Consider the following 16,420-nt stretch of genomic DNA (forward strand, 5'->3'; position numbering starts at 1 on the left):
ACTCGATCCATTCTAGGTTCAATTTGATTCCTTTTTTATTATTTCGGTTCGGTTACACAAATCGATTTGTTCGATTTATTCGAAAGTTTAACAAGCAACTATTTCATTTCAGTTTTAGAGTAAACATAACAAAAAATAATGAGATCCTAAACTTGCAGCCTTATAACCAAGACATTAACCAAGAAAAACCGATAAACTTGCAAGAATAATAGCATATAAATAGCAAAACAAGAGTTTGACAACTTGTGCAAGCATACAAATCCGCCAACACCACATTACATATACCAAATTAGTCATATTAATCGGCATATAAATTCGATTTGTTCGGATCGGTTCAGTTGATAATTGAAGCAAACCGTATCCGAACCGTTAAACCGTAATATTTTACAATTGCATTTGTAAATCGAAATCGAAATGTATTATCCAAATTAAATTATCCGAATTATTTCGAATCGGTTCGGAAATTCGAATTGAACCGATTTGTGCACAGACCTAATGGTCACGTATACACGCCTAAGCATTACACCAAATATTCTGCATATTAAGTTGTCCTGCTTCTGCATTTGTTCTTAGGTAAAATAATGATTCACCACGTCGAAAACAAAAGGTTATTGTGGCCGCCTAATGAGAAATATGGTTCATTTGGACAGCACGGGCGGTCTAAAATCTTCCAACTGTGTGCTGGAGGCACTGCAGATATCTCGCAAGGCTGATTCTCCCTTCTCTGATCTTATAAGGTCAAATGTACTTTCGAGAACTTCATATCCCAATCCAGTTTGCAGAAGATGACCAGGCTCCTCACCACCATGTCGTATAAGACCTCCTGTTTCTTTCAGAGAGATCACATTTTCACTAATTAATCTACCGAAAATGTGACCAAGAAATACAGCTGCTTTTGGAGCATCAGTAACTTCATCCTCCAGAGTCGCTAAAACTGATTCAAACCTGCTAAGAGAAAGACAATTATAAGAAAAGACTCGGAAGATAGTAGAAAAGAAATTGGTGGCTTACCCCTCAATGAGCTGTTTGGTATCCAGTACCACCTTGGACTTCGTAAGACTGATAAGAAGCCGAGTAAGAAGATCCCGGTCTCTTTCTTTCCTCTGAAATGAGTCATTTACCCAAATCGATAACATCATTGGAAGGAAGCTTGGTGAGTTCAACTCTCCAATGCGTAGAACAACTTCGTCCTCATCAACTGCACTGGAACCAGAAAATAACACGCATTATAGCTGTAAAACGAAAATTAAAAGTAGGAAATCCCCGAAAGGATCTTCTCTCACGTAGTCAAACAGAATGAAAGAATAATGCCACATATATTATGTAAACGTAGTTAATAGTTTCCTTTGCTATAAGTTTCCTTAACAAAGTCGGCACCCTGAATGTGAAGCTACAATCATAGAAGTACTTTCCTTACTAGAATAATTTTCACGTTACAGATATGTACAAACAAATACTCTATCACATTAATTACATTGGGGCTGATAGTCTATAGAAGTTTTCATATCTTAAGAACTTAAACTTCGTAATTAATTAACTGGTCATATCATTTCCTTCAGATGGTTCTATTACACTCTTGCTATGATGCAGATTCCCCAAAAAGTCCTCAAGTTATATTCTTTCTTTACATTGTATGATCAGTAATGCACTGGCAACTTGTCTCTTTTTCGACGCAGCTTCTTTTACGGATTCACCGTAAAGGAAAGAATTAGTAACTAGGGTATAGACAAATTAAACAATGGAAGAGAGAAATTTTACCTGTAAAATTCATGAATAGCTGCAATCGACATTTCACCAAGTCGTTCTTCAGACAATACCATTCCTGGTGAATTTGGCGCAGCAGAGGGTCGATCCGGATGAGCTGAGGCTGGCGGTTCCGCAGATCTCCCAAAAGGACGATTTATATTTGTTACTTCTCTTTCTGCATAATGTGTGTGCTCATGTTGATTTGGTCGAGCATAAGCAGTAGGCTTCACCACTGTCCCTGGAGCATATTTGGCTATTGATTCTTGTCTTGAGTTGTATGGTGACCACCCAGAACCAGCATGTACATCTGCCACAGGACCACCAGAATGCATTGGTGGGCCCCTGAAACATGTTCCCCTTCCGGGGCCTCCTCCCCGGGGACCAAGGCTCATTGTTTTATCATCAAGAGGTCGCTGTGGCGAGGCAGCTGATGATATCCTACTCTCATGGGGATGTTTAGCTTCCAACCTGCAATCCTGGCTTCCAGATCCACGATTTTGTGATGGCATTCCACGAAATGGAGTCATCTGAGGAGCTGGCGAAGAAAACATGGATGGCCGAAGACCTAAATCTGCAGGCTGCCCTCTTCTAGCAGAAGAAACAGTGCTTGAACCACGAGTGGACCGACGACGTTCTTGAACAGCATCCCTTCGCACTTCCTCGATCTTTTTGGGGCCTTCTACTTTTCTTCTTTGCTGCCACTTATTTTTTCTCAAATCAATAATATCCATTAACATAAACCTCACCCTAGTAGACAAATCTGTATTGTTAGCCATTGTCATCATCATATCAAAATAGGCGTCCATGTAATCCTTCGCCTTGGAATGGTCGATCATTTCTCCTATAGTGCTCATAAGCTTGCAAAGAGACTCAATATCTTCCTCATCTGGAGTCTGGTACTGCCCCAGCAATTTCTGGATGCACTCATGCATTATCCTCTCTGTAAGCATCTTCTTCTTGTATAATTCCCCAATCAGTCTTATGTTACCTAACATCCTTCTTCGTGCTTGTAACCTCTTCTCCTCTCTCTTTCCCTCTGACAGCTTCACCTCTCCATCCTCTTCCATACTGTCAGCTTCTGCTTCTTCTCTTTCACCTCTCTCAAACTCCTCCTGGCATTTATCAAGGAGAAGTCTCTTGAAAGTTATTTTCTGATTGTCCTCCACAAAATCAGGAAGTTCCCCGGCTAGATGATGACAAAAATTTGCATACATCTCACAAAATGTTGGCTCCATTAGAGCTTTGTCAAATATCTGTGAAATGACACCAGCAAGAGTGGTAGCACTATCAATATTAACCTCCTTTACTTGCTCAAACAACTTCTCAAAATTTTGTGGAGTTAGCTTGTTGAGGATAGCTTTCAAGTGTCTACGTTTTGCCTCTTCTGCATCAGTCACTTTGCGTATCTCATATTTCTTGTCAGCTTTGTGCATAACTTGCAGTGGATGAGAAGGACTTGAACCTTTTCGAGAGCCAGAAACCCGCTGCCAGCGGTTGGCATCGGACCGAATATGTTGTACTCCTCCCTGAGAGGCTAATGGCAGCATCGTTCCTGCAGGAAACACAGATACATATTGGCTAGGTGGCTGTCCTTGTAGATTCCTCATATTTTTGTGGTTTCCTCTTCCTGGACGAGCACCGTTAGCGTTTCCCCCTTGGTTGATATCAGTATGTTGCTCATTGGTCCACCTGCCATCATCCACCATTCCAGTAGGACGGTTCTCAGACCAAGAAGAGCTGCCTTGTCTGCTATTAGTTTGTCCAGGACAGGGGTTTGGACCATGCTTGTTAAAATCCACCCCTTTTGAATTAGGACTTAAAAGGGCCTCCACCATATGCCATGGAACTTCAAAATTAGCAGGGAGATCAGCGAAATGAGAAGAAAGGGTAAGAAGGAAATCTCTTGAGTATCTCTTTTTGCCTGTAGTGACACTTCCACCATTTGGATGCCTAAGATTATCATTAATGATCTTATTGTCACCAGAAGTTTCCAACTTTGGAGTTGACATAGCAGCATCTTCCCAGTTGTTTGGTTCACCTGTACTCTTTTTATCTTCATTTGCTGAAAAATCTTCATTAGAACTTGATGATATCTTCCTTGCTGTGAGACTGGAACAGCTCTCAACACTTTCTGAAGAAACAGAAGACTGTAGTTTTTCCTTGGGTCCCTTAAATGCCATATAAAGATCAGACGTATCCCCAGCTGCATCAGCTTTCTGAAGAATTTCTCTTCTCTTTTTCTTTCCCCTGGAGTTTGCACTTTTCACCTTATTCGTAGGTTTATCCTTTGGACTTGATCCTTGAACGCGACGATATTCAGTTTTTGTTTCGTCAGACACTTTTCCCCAAATTTTGGTATATGATGGAGATGATGGTGAAGTATGAATATGAGAATCCTCATGATGACCCACATTGTTAGTTTCACAGCCACCTGCGCTTGATACTTGATCCGGTATATCCCTATCAGATGGAGTAGTTGTAAATTGTCCTTTTCTAATGCCCTTACCAGCAATCACATTCCCTTGATTAGTTGTCACTCTAAAATGTTCCGATGCATCATGAATGCTAGTGTCTGAATTACGCAGGGATGCTCCAGAACAAATGGAAGCATCACTAAGCGTCTCTGATAATGCGGAAGTTGCTTGGGTTTCTATAGTTTCAGCATTTTGACCTTCTGAAATACAGTTTACTGAATTTGGTGTAGGATTCGATATGGACGTGAAATTTCCTTCCTGATTCAGAGAATGACAAAGTTATGAGAATGCTTAAGTCATTTTTAAATACTCAGAAAAATCAGTGATCTCCCCTTGTCAGAAAGTAAGCCCTATGGGTAGTTTGAGTCTTTGAGAAAGACCAGAGATGTGAACACATGTGGAAGCTGCACCATCATAAAAGTAAACATACCTCTTGTAGCTGTTGAGGATGCAATTGGCTTTTCATTGGAAGGTTCTTCAACTCGGTCTCAACATAATCGACTCCTCGAACATGGTTAATAGCACTACCAGAAGGAGGTATATCAACAGAAACTAGTGATTTGTCTGGTGAAGCAAAAAGTATTGGCTTGGAGGCAGATTCTGACACCTCAATCGAGGTTTCTGGGAGAATCTTTAGTTCCTCTTCATTAGAGCTAACTCTCAAAGGTGGTTGGCGTGCTTTTTCTATTTCTGTTGTCTTCTTGGCAAATGAAGATGTCAAAAGCTCTCTTCTAACCGAGCCAGGAGCTTGGTTAATGGCCAACTGAACTGAAGCTGGAGAAATAGAAATCCCATGCATACATTTAAAGTTGCAGCTAGGAAAAGCATATAAATATTTAAAGCACATTCACCAACAAAAGTTAGTAATCTTGCCTACCTGGAGAGCTATATCCTAGTCCTGGAGCACAGGGAGCCACAAAGGAGTTTGTTATAGGAACCGGAGGAGCATTTTGTAAGAAAATAGGATTTGGGGGCACATGTGGAAAAAAGTTCATAGGACGAGATGGACCATAAGGCATAGGCTGTGATGGTAAGCCCCCAACATGATGTATTGCCAAGCCAGATGAACGACCATCCAACTTCATGTCAACCTTCTCATCTAGTTTCAACTCTTCATGAGTTTCAGGATGAGTAATTTTAACAGATCTGCGAGGATTAACCTTCCTAACATGCTGCCCAAACTGAGGTGGAATCCCAACTCCCATGCTGCCAAACGGAGAGCTCATCTGATGACCAAATTTAGGAGGGAAGTTCATCATCTGTCCCTGCTGCATTGCTCCCTGAAGCTGCATAGGGTGAGGTTGGAGACCAGGGACAAATGGGGGATGCCTGACTTGGTTGGGATTTCCAACAGGTAGTGGCATTGGCATCGGGAACGAAGAACAGGGAATCCCTTGATGTTGAACCTGTGGTCCAGGCATTCCGAACTGCACAGGACCGTGTGGCGGCAGAAAAGGAGGATTGACTGGAACCCCGGGATAAGGGAGAGAAGATAACTTCTGCATGCTACTAACAGCATGAGCAGCTGAAACCTGAATGGGTAGATCTCTTTCAGGAGAATACTGAGGATCAGGATTTTTATTCATCGGCTTCCCAGTGTCCTCCCTAAACTGTGGCTGATGTGGAGCAGAAGAAGGCAAAAGATGCTGTGGTCTAAAAGGACTAGATCGTGCCTGCAAAACAGAATGTTTCCTTTGAAAAGATGATAAAGAGTTAACCTAAAGTACAAATCAGAGCATCATTTCGGCAACTGAAAGAGCTAGAAAGTTAAACCACCCACTAGTATTACTTCAAATGTTGTCCTTGAAACAAATAGTGAAAAGTTAACAGTTACCAATAAGAAAGACAGCTAGACCATGACAATCCCCACAGCCAGCTCTCTCTATTACTGTGGAGATACATGCCCAAATTCTGAGTACAGGTTTTTCAATCAACCACATGCGACATTGAAAAAAAAGTTTAATTTGGCGCAAATGTATTACTCGAGGCTTGATCTTGATCTATTCACTCAGAATACCTCGCTAAAATCTTGGATAATGACTTATTTGAGGAGCTGTTCAAGTTTCTCCATGCTATATTATCTAGTTTGTGTGAACAAGTAGTGATTTTGGTTCATTGAAATAGTTAGTCAATTCCAATCTGAAGTAGTATCTGCAGAGAATACAAATCATAAAGAATCACTAGACAGCTTTACTACCTGCATGCGCTTCTGCTCATCCATGTTGGGGGGTGCTGAGTTGGTTCTTTGAGGAAGCTGAAGTTAAGAGCAAAATTTCAGTAAGTTAAATTTAATCCTTCTTGTTAAAGAATAATGATAATCCCATAAAGCAAATGGAGTATATGAATGACATGTTGTGTGGTACCTGCATCCCATTCACAAAACCTGGGGTAAAGCTTCCAAACTGAAGAGATACTTTCTTAGAAGTGTCATCTGCCAGATACATAGTTCATAGAAGCACAAGTAAATGAAATAGTTCATAGAAGCACAAGTAAATGAAACAGCATTGGAAATCCTCAAAATTTTAGCAATACAGAACAAGTAATGCAGATACGCAAGTCCATTTATGTGGGTCAAATTATGTAGAGGATATAAACATATATGTCCACCGTTCAATTCATTCCCATTTTTTCTTTTGTTTCGACACCCTTGAGCATGACAACTACAGACAGACAAGGATGTATCAAGAGAAAATGGTATTGGGATATTGTTTAATGTCTAATCACTATGAATGTTCCTGACAGCAAGAATACCTTTCTTGGGGGTCTGGGGAGCTGATGGATCCAAATCTGTAGATGCATGTTGAGGAGAAAGAGCACCAGAAACAATTTGGTTATCTTCGTATGTGACTCTATCTGATATAGGAGCATTTGAAGAGCCTGAAAACTCATAGAATGTGTGACATATTGAGAAAAAATAGCATCATATCACCTATTTATTCTTTCCATTGAATTAGTGAAATAACCAATGACACACCAGATGAGAAGTATGATGCTTGAGGAAGTAAGGAAAAGAAAACAAGTACTACTTGTACAAGAACTACATAAAGAAAGATATGAGAAGAACTGCCCATGCAGACACCAGTCTACCCTTTCCCAAAATCTGAGTTTAAGAATTCCTCTCCTTTAAGGAATTGTAAAAGAATTTCCAATTTTCAACTTACCGAAGCTTATGTACCAAAACCGCCACTATAATAGATCTAGTACAAGATGCCTTATCATGACGTATTTGTGTATTTCTTAATTCAAAACCATAATTCAAATGAGCTACAATTAGTTTTCTAAATATGAATAGCAGGCCATATAACCTATTTGTAGTAATCTACTTTTTACTTCTTAAGTTCAAGACAAACTTGAACTGAAAAATGTAGTATCCTTTCAAAGTGTTAAAATCAAAAACTGAGAAGCAAGCAGGAGTTGCAGCATAGTTTAGAGGCAAATCAGAACAAACAAACAAATGAACAAACAAAAAGAGAACCCAAAGAAGAACAAGAAGAGAAAAAAGGTATGCCTGTTTGATCAACACATTAAGACCACAAAAGCAGTAGTTCAGAACGAATATATGCATTCTATATTCCATTACAATTTCAACTTTCTAAGTTAATATTTCTCTAGTCAGCAAGCATTGAGATTTCAATTTTTAGGTATTGAAGGGGGAAAATGCTGTTCTGTTTTCAGATTTGAGATAAACTCCTTAAAGCTTCAGTAGTATCACATGTAAAATAATATATCCTCCCATTTCAGAATTCCCGCAATAGATCCGTGTGCAGTTGCTACAGGCAGATTTTAAGAATCTAGATTGAGATTCTTTACCCTCTGCTAGACCAATGAAGCTTTTCGTGATCATTTCACCTATTAACCTACAGATTCTCAGAACAGTTTGGACCTTAAATATCAATGATTTAGCGGAATTACTACAAAAATGTATGTTTTTCACTAACTCATCTAGCAAATCCAAAATGATTGAGCTGATTTAGAACTCTAAAAACTCTGCTGACATCTACGGTAACAAACAAACAAAAAGTTAAGAAACTCAATTTGCATGGATTTCATAGAAGGAGATGAAGGGAAACCGCTGTGAAATCTAAAGGAGTACTTATTTTTGCAGTAACCAGAATGCTATGCAAATAGACTAGAAAGAATTTTGCTCGTTGTTGATGCAAGCGCAATTAAGCAGAGGAATTATAATCGAGGAATTTTGGAGAGTTTTATGAACCAGATAAATAGTGAATGGTTAGAGGAAATTTAAAAAACCTGATCCTGAGGTTTTGGCAGGGGCATCATTTTGCACAGCAACAAACTCCTGATCAGCAACAGCATCAGTTGCTTTCAATGGACCTGTTTCTCCATCAGACTTCTTGAAGCTAATACAAAGAAATCATTATAAATATCAAATTACATTAAACCAAAAAAAGTTCCTCAATGTAGAATTGTGTCTAGGAGGACACAAAGAAGATGCATGCAACAGTCTAAAAATTCAGACGCATGCAGTGTGCAGTTGATGATTACTTGATATGAAAATCCTCAAAAATGAAATAGCTCAGTAAGAACATTATATCAATAACCTCATGATACAAAGTAACGTTCTACTCACACAACTCAGAAGTAGTTCAAAATCAATGCGGTCAACTCGTTCTTTCAATGTAGCGAGGCATAATGGAACAATTATGAGACTACTGGTAGTTATGGGATAATATTTTGCAGTGAATTATGAATTTGGATGAGGGATCCCGATAACTTGCACAGGAAACTATCAAGTTTCCAATGCAAATGGCAAGAAAAATCAACTTAACTGATCTCCTACTTCCTATAGGAGATTAATTCAGGTTTAGTCTACACTTATTGCTGTATTTCCTTTTCTGGCGGAGCAAACAAACTATCTAAACTATTACCCAACTAGAGTCAAACTTTTTTTGTACCAGTACTCTCATTTATCATATTCATAAAACCCAAAGCCTTGTTTGTTTGACAAACATGCATAAGTACAACAACGTTAAAAGCCTCAATTCCAAACTAGTTGAAGCCAATTGCGCGAATCATCAACATGACATTCTGTTCTATTTCAGTATGTTTCATTCTACAATAATATAACAATCCCTCTGTCCCATTAATACTATTCGAAGAGCCAAACACATTTTCTTTGACCGTGATTTTTCCATAAACATTTTGAATTATCAGCTATTATCAGTTTTAATACTTCTTTCGTAATTAAGAAATGTTTAAATGTACTCCCTCCGTCCCAAAATAATCACTTTTATCTTTTCAGGAGTCAATTTGACTAATTTTAGAAACTAAATCGGATTAGATCAACTCAAAAATTTTAAATAAAAATTTAGATATTTCAAAACTATACAAAAACGACTAAGTGGCAATTTTCTCATATCAACATGATGAAAAAATACATTTTAAAATATTAGTCAAAGCTCACATAGTCTGAATCTCGACAAGCAAAAAGTATCAGATAATATGGGACGGAGGAAGTATTTCAAAAAAATCAAAAAATGTGAGTCCTAATTCACACTGAAAATTTGGTAGTTTGACCCTCGTACCTGAACCCACCACATATAATGCAACCGAATGAGTACAAGTAATTAGTGAAAAATCCATACATCATATAAATTTTATTTCAACAATTAGTTAATTTGACCCTCGTACTCTGAAACCTACCACATAAATTAGTACAAAAAAAAAAAAAAAAAGAAAGAATGATACCTTAGCGTGGTGGGAGAAGAGGAAGGAGGAGGTAGAACAGAACTACCACCACCTTTTACCTTTTGATACTGTGCTGAAGTTGAACCACGACCACCAACTCTACTATTTCTCCTATTATTATTATTATTATTATTATTATTACTATTGTTATAGTGACTCTGTGATGTTTCACTTTTCTTGGAATCACCCCTTCGCTGCATGTAACATATATTGACTCAACACCCTTTTACACTTTTCTTCTTCAATCTCCAGATCACATGCACACTTTAAAGGGAAACAATTAGTTTATCATGAAACAAAGAAATGTTGTGTACGTAATGTCTAATGAATCCATGCATTATTATCTAACTAGATTTTGATTTTGCATGTGTAATGGTGAAAACAGATCATAGAGGGGCGGTGTGTGTGTGTGTGTGTGTGTTTTACTTGGTTATGCAATGTTACGGAACTGGAGAAAAAGAAAGTGGAAAAAGAAAAAAAGGAAGAAAAAAGTAGAAGAAAAATGTTAAAATGAAATGATTTTGGATCATGGTATTGACTCTTTCTTTCTTTCTTTCTTTTTCCTTTTTATCTGCTTGTTTATGAAATTGATTTTTTATATTGTGATTTAACTGTATAAAACCAGTTTAAAAAGGAGTAACTATTTGAGCTATACATTCGGAGACTCTTTCAAACTCTTTTTCCTAATTTTGGGATCACGGAGTTCTTCTATTCAGATCAACCAAATAATAATTTACTTCTTTGCTTTAGATTGTTGTAAATTATTTCCTTAATTTGGTCATGTTTGTAACTCAAAAAACTGCCATATTTTTTAAATCATTAGTGAGGAACTAATCGTATCTCCAACCTAATATAGGAGGAGTAAATTTGTTTACACCAAACCATATGAATTCTCATAGTTAAGTGAGTTAATAAGGATGAAAATATGTTTTAAGTAACCATGATTAAGTAATAAAAGTTAATTACCAAACACATATCTTGTATTTATTGATGTGGTATGAACACTGCGTACTAGTAAGTTTTTACCAACAGAAGAGGTTTTGCCCGTTTTTCCCCTTTATTATTTTCCCTTCTAGTATGATCAAATTACAAACCCAACTAATTGATTAGTCAATGGGATGACATGTGAAAGAATACAAGTATCTGGCACTACTCGGTATAAATTGAAAGTTAATGTTGAGGCGTTATGACTTATGATCACAGTTAAATAAAGTATTCGCTTAATTATTTTGAAAATAAATTATCAAAACCATAAAATAGAGCCCGTTTGGATGGGCGTATGGCTTTTGACTTGTAAGCTAAAAGCCATAAGTTAGAACTTATGGGTTTGGCTTATTTTTGTTGATTTGGCTTAAATTAATTTTACGCAAACACTATAAAAGTGCTTAAAAGCTATTTTGGCTTAAAAGCACCTAAAACAAGCCAATCCAAAGAGGCTCATATAATGCAAGGTATATATAAATAGGCATGAAGCCAAAATACTATCCACAACCTGAAACATATATACAAAGAGCTTGAACCAAATACAGTTGTTTTTGGATATGCTTCTCAGATAAAGGAGCAAGAGATTTTTCACAGCTATGAAACAAAAGTTGACTAGCAAAACAATGTTTTTACAGTTACAAGAACACCCTGTGTGGGTGATGAAAACTCGTATCTGCAACTAGATTAACCAGGTGAGAATCTGCACATTCTTGAATTTTTTACTTTTTTACCAAAACGGATCAAAGTGCCTGAAACCAGAAGGAAAGGAATAAGAAAAAGATAAAAAAGTTTAGAAAAATACTTCTTAATGTCTAAAAACACACCGTTCCTAATGTTTTAATTCGGTATAAACAACTCATTTGCAATGTAGTAGTATCAAATGAAACTATAGTAGTAGTAATAATTTGGTTTAGTGTGTTCTCCAGTTCATAACAGTACTACAAATTAACTGGTTTGCTTATCAATAAAGGCAAGGCAATAGTTACTAATGAAGTTTCCGGATGTCCTGGTAACGAGGAAATAATTACAGTAGTTCTTGTGAATACAGCATTTAGCATCTTCAGAAAAAAAATGCTTACTGATGTCTGATAGTGTACCTGTCAGGAAGCACCTCACAGAAGGATGACGGCTTCATTTTAGGCCCATAAAAAGCTCCAAATGATCTGATAAAAATGAGATAAAGGATTTGAGCCATTTTTCAGGGACATGCAGTTAACAAAATACACTAAACAGGTTCCCAAAACTAACCTAACTGCTCGGTTTTGAAGGGTGGTTACATGTTGTAGGAACCACACGGGATGCATGAGATAATTTTTCAAACATATGACGGAGGCTCTCATGCTGAACCATAGCATCTAGTATGGTATCCTCTGACACAGCATTCATCTTGCCAGTGTTCACTTCATTCCTAGACAAGAGTATATCCGAATGATACTTTTTTCTTGTCTGCTGTTCGATCTTGTCAACCTCCCATTTTGATGTCACCGGACAGTAAACATGCACAAATTTAGTCTGACCATTCCTGTAGGCTCGACTGATGGCTTGCTGTTCTACTGAGGGATTCCAGAGAACATCAAGCAAAACCACTCTTGAGGCACCTATAAGACTAATTCCTTCAGAGCAGGCTTTTATTGATGCAAGAAGGACTTTCACATCACCCTTAGGGTCATTAAGAGAGTTTATCGATATCTGCCGCTGCTTTACATCCAGTTTCCCATCCATATAGAGAATCTCTCGGCCTAATGTCCAGCCAAAGAGAGAATGGAGTTGCTCCTTTATCAGGTTTAGAGGATCAAGTAGCTGGCTAAATATTATAACCCTCTCCTTCAAGCCACCACAGAGCCTGATTAGTTCAACAACAAATTTCATTTTTACTCCAATATTTGGATCCAGGCGACATTCTTTTTCTTTTAGCTGACTTTCTAAGTCACAGAACTCATTCTTCTTCGCCACTAATGATGGATGAACAGATATCAGAGACATCAGATTTTGTTCGTAAAAGGAGCCTGGATGCTCTGGAATTCTCTTAAGCAACTCCTTCTGCAGATCTGTGGGCTTCAAGTGTATCACAGTGTCCCTTATACCCGGAAGGCTGTCCTTCTTTACGTTTTCACTACATTTATGGACTAGTGGTGCAATCATATCCCTAAGCTCTTCCAGTGCTCGGACATTCTTGTCAATGCAACTGCTTAGAGATGTCCATTTCTGCTCAAACTCTGCAGCAAACTTTGGACTAACAACGCAGAAGGTGTTGTACAACTCTTTGATGTTATTCTGGAAGGGAGTTCCAGACAGAATTATACGCTTCTCCGTTTCAACTTTGTTCAAAGCTTTCCACACCAGGCTTTGCTCATTCCGAGCAGTGTGCCCTTCTTCAAGTACCAGAAGACCAGGTAACTTTAGAAGTATTTCTCTGATCTCTTTGGCATAAGGAAAGTCTCCATATTCTCTCGTGAGGATCTTGAACAAGTCATAGCTGATTCCCAAAACACTCGTACTTTTAGCCCAGGATCTCAGCTTCACCATACGTATATGGTGTGAGTTTTTTCTTCCGGTACGGGATAAACAGCGGAAGAGACGAACAGTAGAGTAATCTTCCTTGAAAGAGAAATCCTTGCTGTTCAAGTTGTGGAAGGGAATGTCTGCCTCCCATTTCTGGAACTCGGCTTCCCAGTTAGGAAGCAAATTGGACGGAACTATGATTACAGGTCGAGACTTTGGAAACTGTTTCAAATATGCCTGAAGGAATACTATGGTCAGACGGGTTTTCCCGGTGCCAGGTGGATGTGAGATTATGCATCCTCCCCTACTACCCGACAGAGGTTCTCTCAGCTTCTCTAGAGTTATATCTCCAGCAATGTTTTTCCACATGAATTCAAAGCCTCCACGTTGATGAGGATACATTGTCGCTTTGGCACTCAGGGGAACTAAATCCCACACAGTACCTTCCCCATAAATAGCAGGATCGTGGACAGTGGAAGAGTCATAAAACCTGAAGCCATCAACATCCAAGAGCGATGGTGACTCTCCAAAATACTTCCTTTCATGCCTCCCTCGGTTTCTCTGAGCCTGCGGACGACAGAAGTTCAAGACAAACTTACGAGTGAATAAAAAAATTGGAGAACAAAGATCATAAAATCAAATATAAGGATGGCAAAAAGAACATGTAACCAGGGCTATCAAGAATAAATATAATTTTATGGACTAAGAAACCTCACAAACTAATTGACTGAACTAATTACATTTACTGCTGTAAATTTTTAGCATGTCCATTCGTTAGAAAGAGAAAACATTAGACCGTAGCAAACTGTCAAAAGTTCCACATACAAGAACTTAATACAAATCTTTGAAGCATAGAGCGAGCTTCATTGCCCTTATTCTTATCATGCACTATGTCAAGCACACTTCAGTTCTTAAGTATCCTAACCGCTAAAAAACATCAGTACCTCCAGCTTGGCATGGCAAAGCTATAGAAAAAACTACCATGAATTTAGATTTAGTAGAACATGTGTGGATCTGGACAAAATAAAAAATTTAGCATGCATAAGTAGAGCAAAGAGTACTACATACAGTCATTAAGATAAAAGATGGAATCTATTAAAGTAATAACAACAGATCTTGTAAATTGTGTTCCTAATTGAAAAGAAAGGTGATTGACAGGACAAAACTCATATACTTACAAAAGTAGGGAAGATGTACTTGCTCTCCAAATGCACATGTGAACAAATTTTACAGATGAGTCCAATTTCTTCATCTAGAACAAGATGGTGGTTCCCCATCTGACAGTCACCTGTTTCTTCACTCTGCATCTGTAAAACAGATGAATCTGTAAAACCAATATGTGATTGCGAGATACACATGTCCATTGCAGCAAAAAGGTGTTCAATTTCCTTTTCCCATTCTTCTTTCTCCGGTGGTTGAGGTTCCTCATCTTCAAACCGGAACTTTAAAGGAAGCGTTTTTTTGACAGGAACCTGTTCCTTCTCTTCTGAAGAAGTAAGTTTAATGTGATCATCATCAGTTATTATAGAATCAACAACAAACTTCAGAAATTCAGAATCTTTAAGAATCCTATTCCGAGTCCTTCTATGCTTTTTAACAGCATCCTTTTGAACAGCATTTTGCACCGAGTGATCAGCCTTGCAGTCCTCTTCAGACACGGATTTAGGCTCCTCCTCATCACTAAGAAGAATTGGGCTACTACAATCCCCACGGTTTAGCTTCTTCTTTCTGGGCTTAGAAAGTGAGCGTGAACGAAGAGAATATGTTCGGCCTTTGTTGTACTTTTCACCTTCAACAGCAAGCTGAGGTACTACCCCAACATTTGACTCCTTTCTTTCTTCATTGTTTTGTTGCTCTGCAGGACAGCTCACAACATCATCTAAATCATCTCTTATATCATCAGATTGGCTAGAACTTGATGATTCCTTCACCCAGAAATCCTTGTCTTCTGGGTCATCATTATCATCATCACTTGAAGCTTCAGATTCCAACTCAGAACATTCAGTTGTATCACTAAACCTAATGACATCAGTCGGCTCCTCTGATTCCTGCCGCCCCTCACTAGGCCCCGCTGTCCTACACATGCTGGAGGTAGATGAAACAACCTCATCTGCTGCTGCATTCAAAATGGGACTCCGCAATCCAACAGAGCCCACATTGGACCAAGATCCTGAACCTGATCCAGTATTTACACCTGAGCCTGCAACAGCCTCCTCAGCAACATCAGGATCACTCTCCTCCTCCTCTGAATCATCATCATCAGAATCAGAATCAGAATCAGAATCAGAATCAGAATCAGAACTAGAATCAGAACTAGAATCAGATTTTTCATCGATGAGACGCCGTTTAGTGATGGACTCACAAGTTCCTGGACTGAACTTTCTACCATCTTCTGAAGATTCTTCCATTTTTCTCTTCCCATTGTCCACCCTTTTCTTTAATTCGTCCATATTTCTTACCATTTTATTACCTCCATAAGCAGTGTTTTCTTTAGGAAGTGTTACAGCTACACTAGAAGATTCTTTTATATCACCAGAAGCTGTATTCTCTTCTTCCACTCTTTTTCTTTTCCTCCCACAACTAACATCCTCTCCAATATTCACAGAAGAAGTACCAGAAGACTGACTAGGATTACCACTTTGACTCAACCTATTCCTCTCGTTAATCAACTCCTTCCAATAATCAATAAGTTGGTGTCTAGTCCTCATCTTCAAAACCTGAGTCAAAATACACAATTTCTTGATCAAAAAAATGCACAACCATCAACACACTATAAAGAAAGAAAACAAAAAACAGAAACTAACCCCACCCAAAAAACAACAACAGAAAAAAAAAAACCATAACAGAACAGTAACATGCATATACGTATCTTAATTCTTAAACACATTCATCAAAATCACAACAACAAAAAAATCACATACTGAACTCTTCCAATAGTTTTTTACAAACTACAAAAATACTCACCTGAATGAAGAAAACTATTCTGAAAAGAGACTCGCCGGAAA

General features: G+C 38.2%; 2 protein-coding genes across 3 annotated transcripts; both read right to left on the bottom strand.

Annotated features, from left to right (window-relative positions):
• Nucleotides 1–282: 282 nt before the first annotated feature.
• On the bottom strand, nt 283–12,081 carry LOC132635207 (eukaryotic translation initiation factor 4G-like). Of its 2 annotated transcripts, XM_060351497.1 has the most exons (11): nt 12,011–12,081; nt 9,930–11,662; nt 8,472–8,581; nt 6,972–7,097; nt 6,584–6,651; nt 6,418–6,474; nt 5,098–5,893; nt 4,651–4,994; nt 1,759–4,478; nt 1,012–1,203; nt 283–945 (listed from the first exon to the last, which is right to left on the bottom strand). In XM_060351497.1, exons 2-11 carry the CDS (start codon nt 10,127–10,129, stop codon nt 639–641), a joined length of 4,920 nt encoding a protein of 1,639 aa, XP_060207480.1. In that variant the 5' UTR covers nt 10,130–11,662; nt 12,011–12,081; the 3' UTR covers nt 283–638. The 2 variants fall into 2 exon arrangements, with proteins under 2 accessions (XP_060207480.1, XP_060207481.1); XM_060351498.1 differs by lacking the exon at nt 283–945 and having other exon boundaries at nt 1,063–1,198.
• Nucleotides 12,082–12,161: 80 nt separating this feature from the next.
• LOC132637159 (SNF2 domain-containing protein CLASSY 4-like) lies at nt 12,162–16,123 on the bottom strand. Its single transcript, XM_060354297.1, has 2 exons — nt 14,594–16,123; nt 12,162–13,982 (listed from the first exon to the last, which is right to left on the bottom strand). The coding sequence occupies exons 1-2, from the start codon at nt 16,121–16,123 to the stop codon at nt 12,162–12,164; spliced, it is 3,351 nt and encodes a 1,116-aa protein (XP_060210280.1).
• Nucleotides 16,124–16,420: the final 297 nt, after the last annotated feature.

The sequence above is a fragment of the Lycium barbarum genome, chromosome 4 (assembly GCF_019175385.1).
Source record: "Lycium barbarum isolate Lr01 chromosome 4, ASM1917538v2, whole genome shotgun sequence".
In the NCBI taxonomy this organism is placed as follows: Eukaryota; Viridiplantae; Streptophyta; class Magnoliopsida; order Solanales; family Solanaceae; genus Lycium; species Lycium barbarum.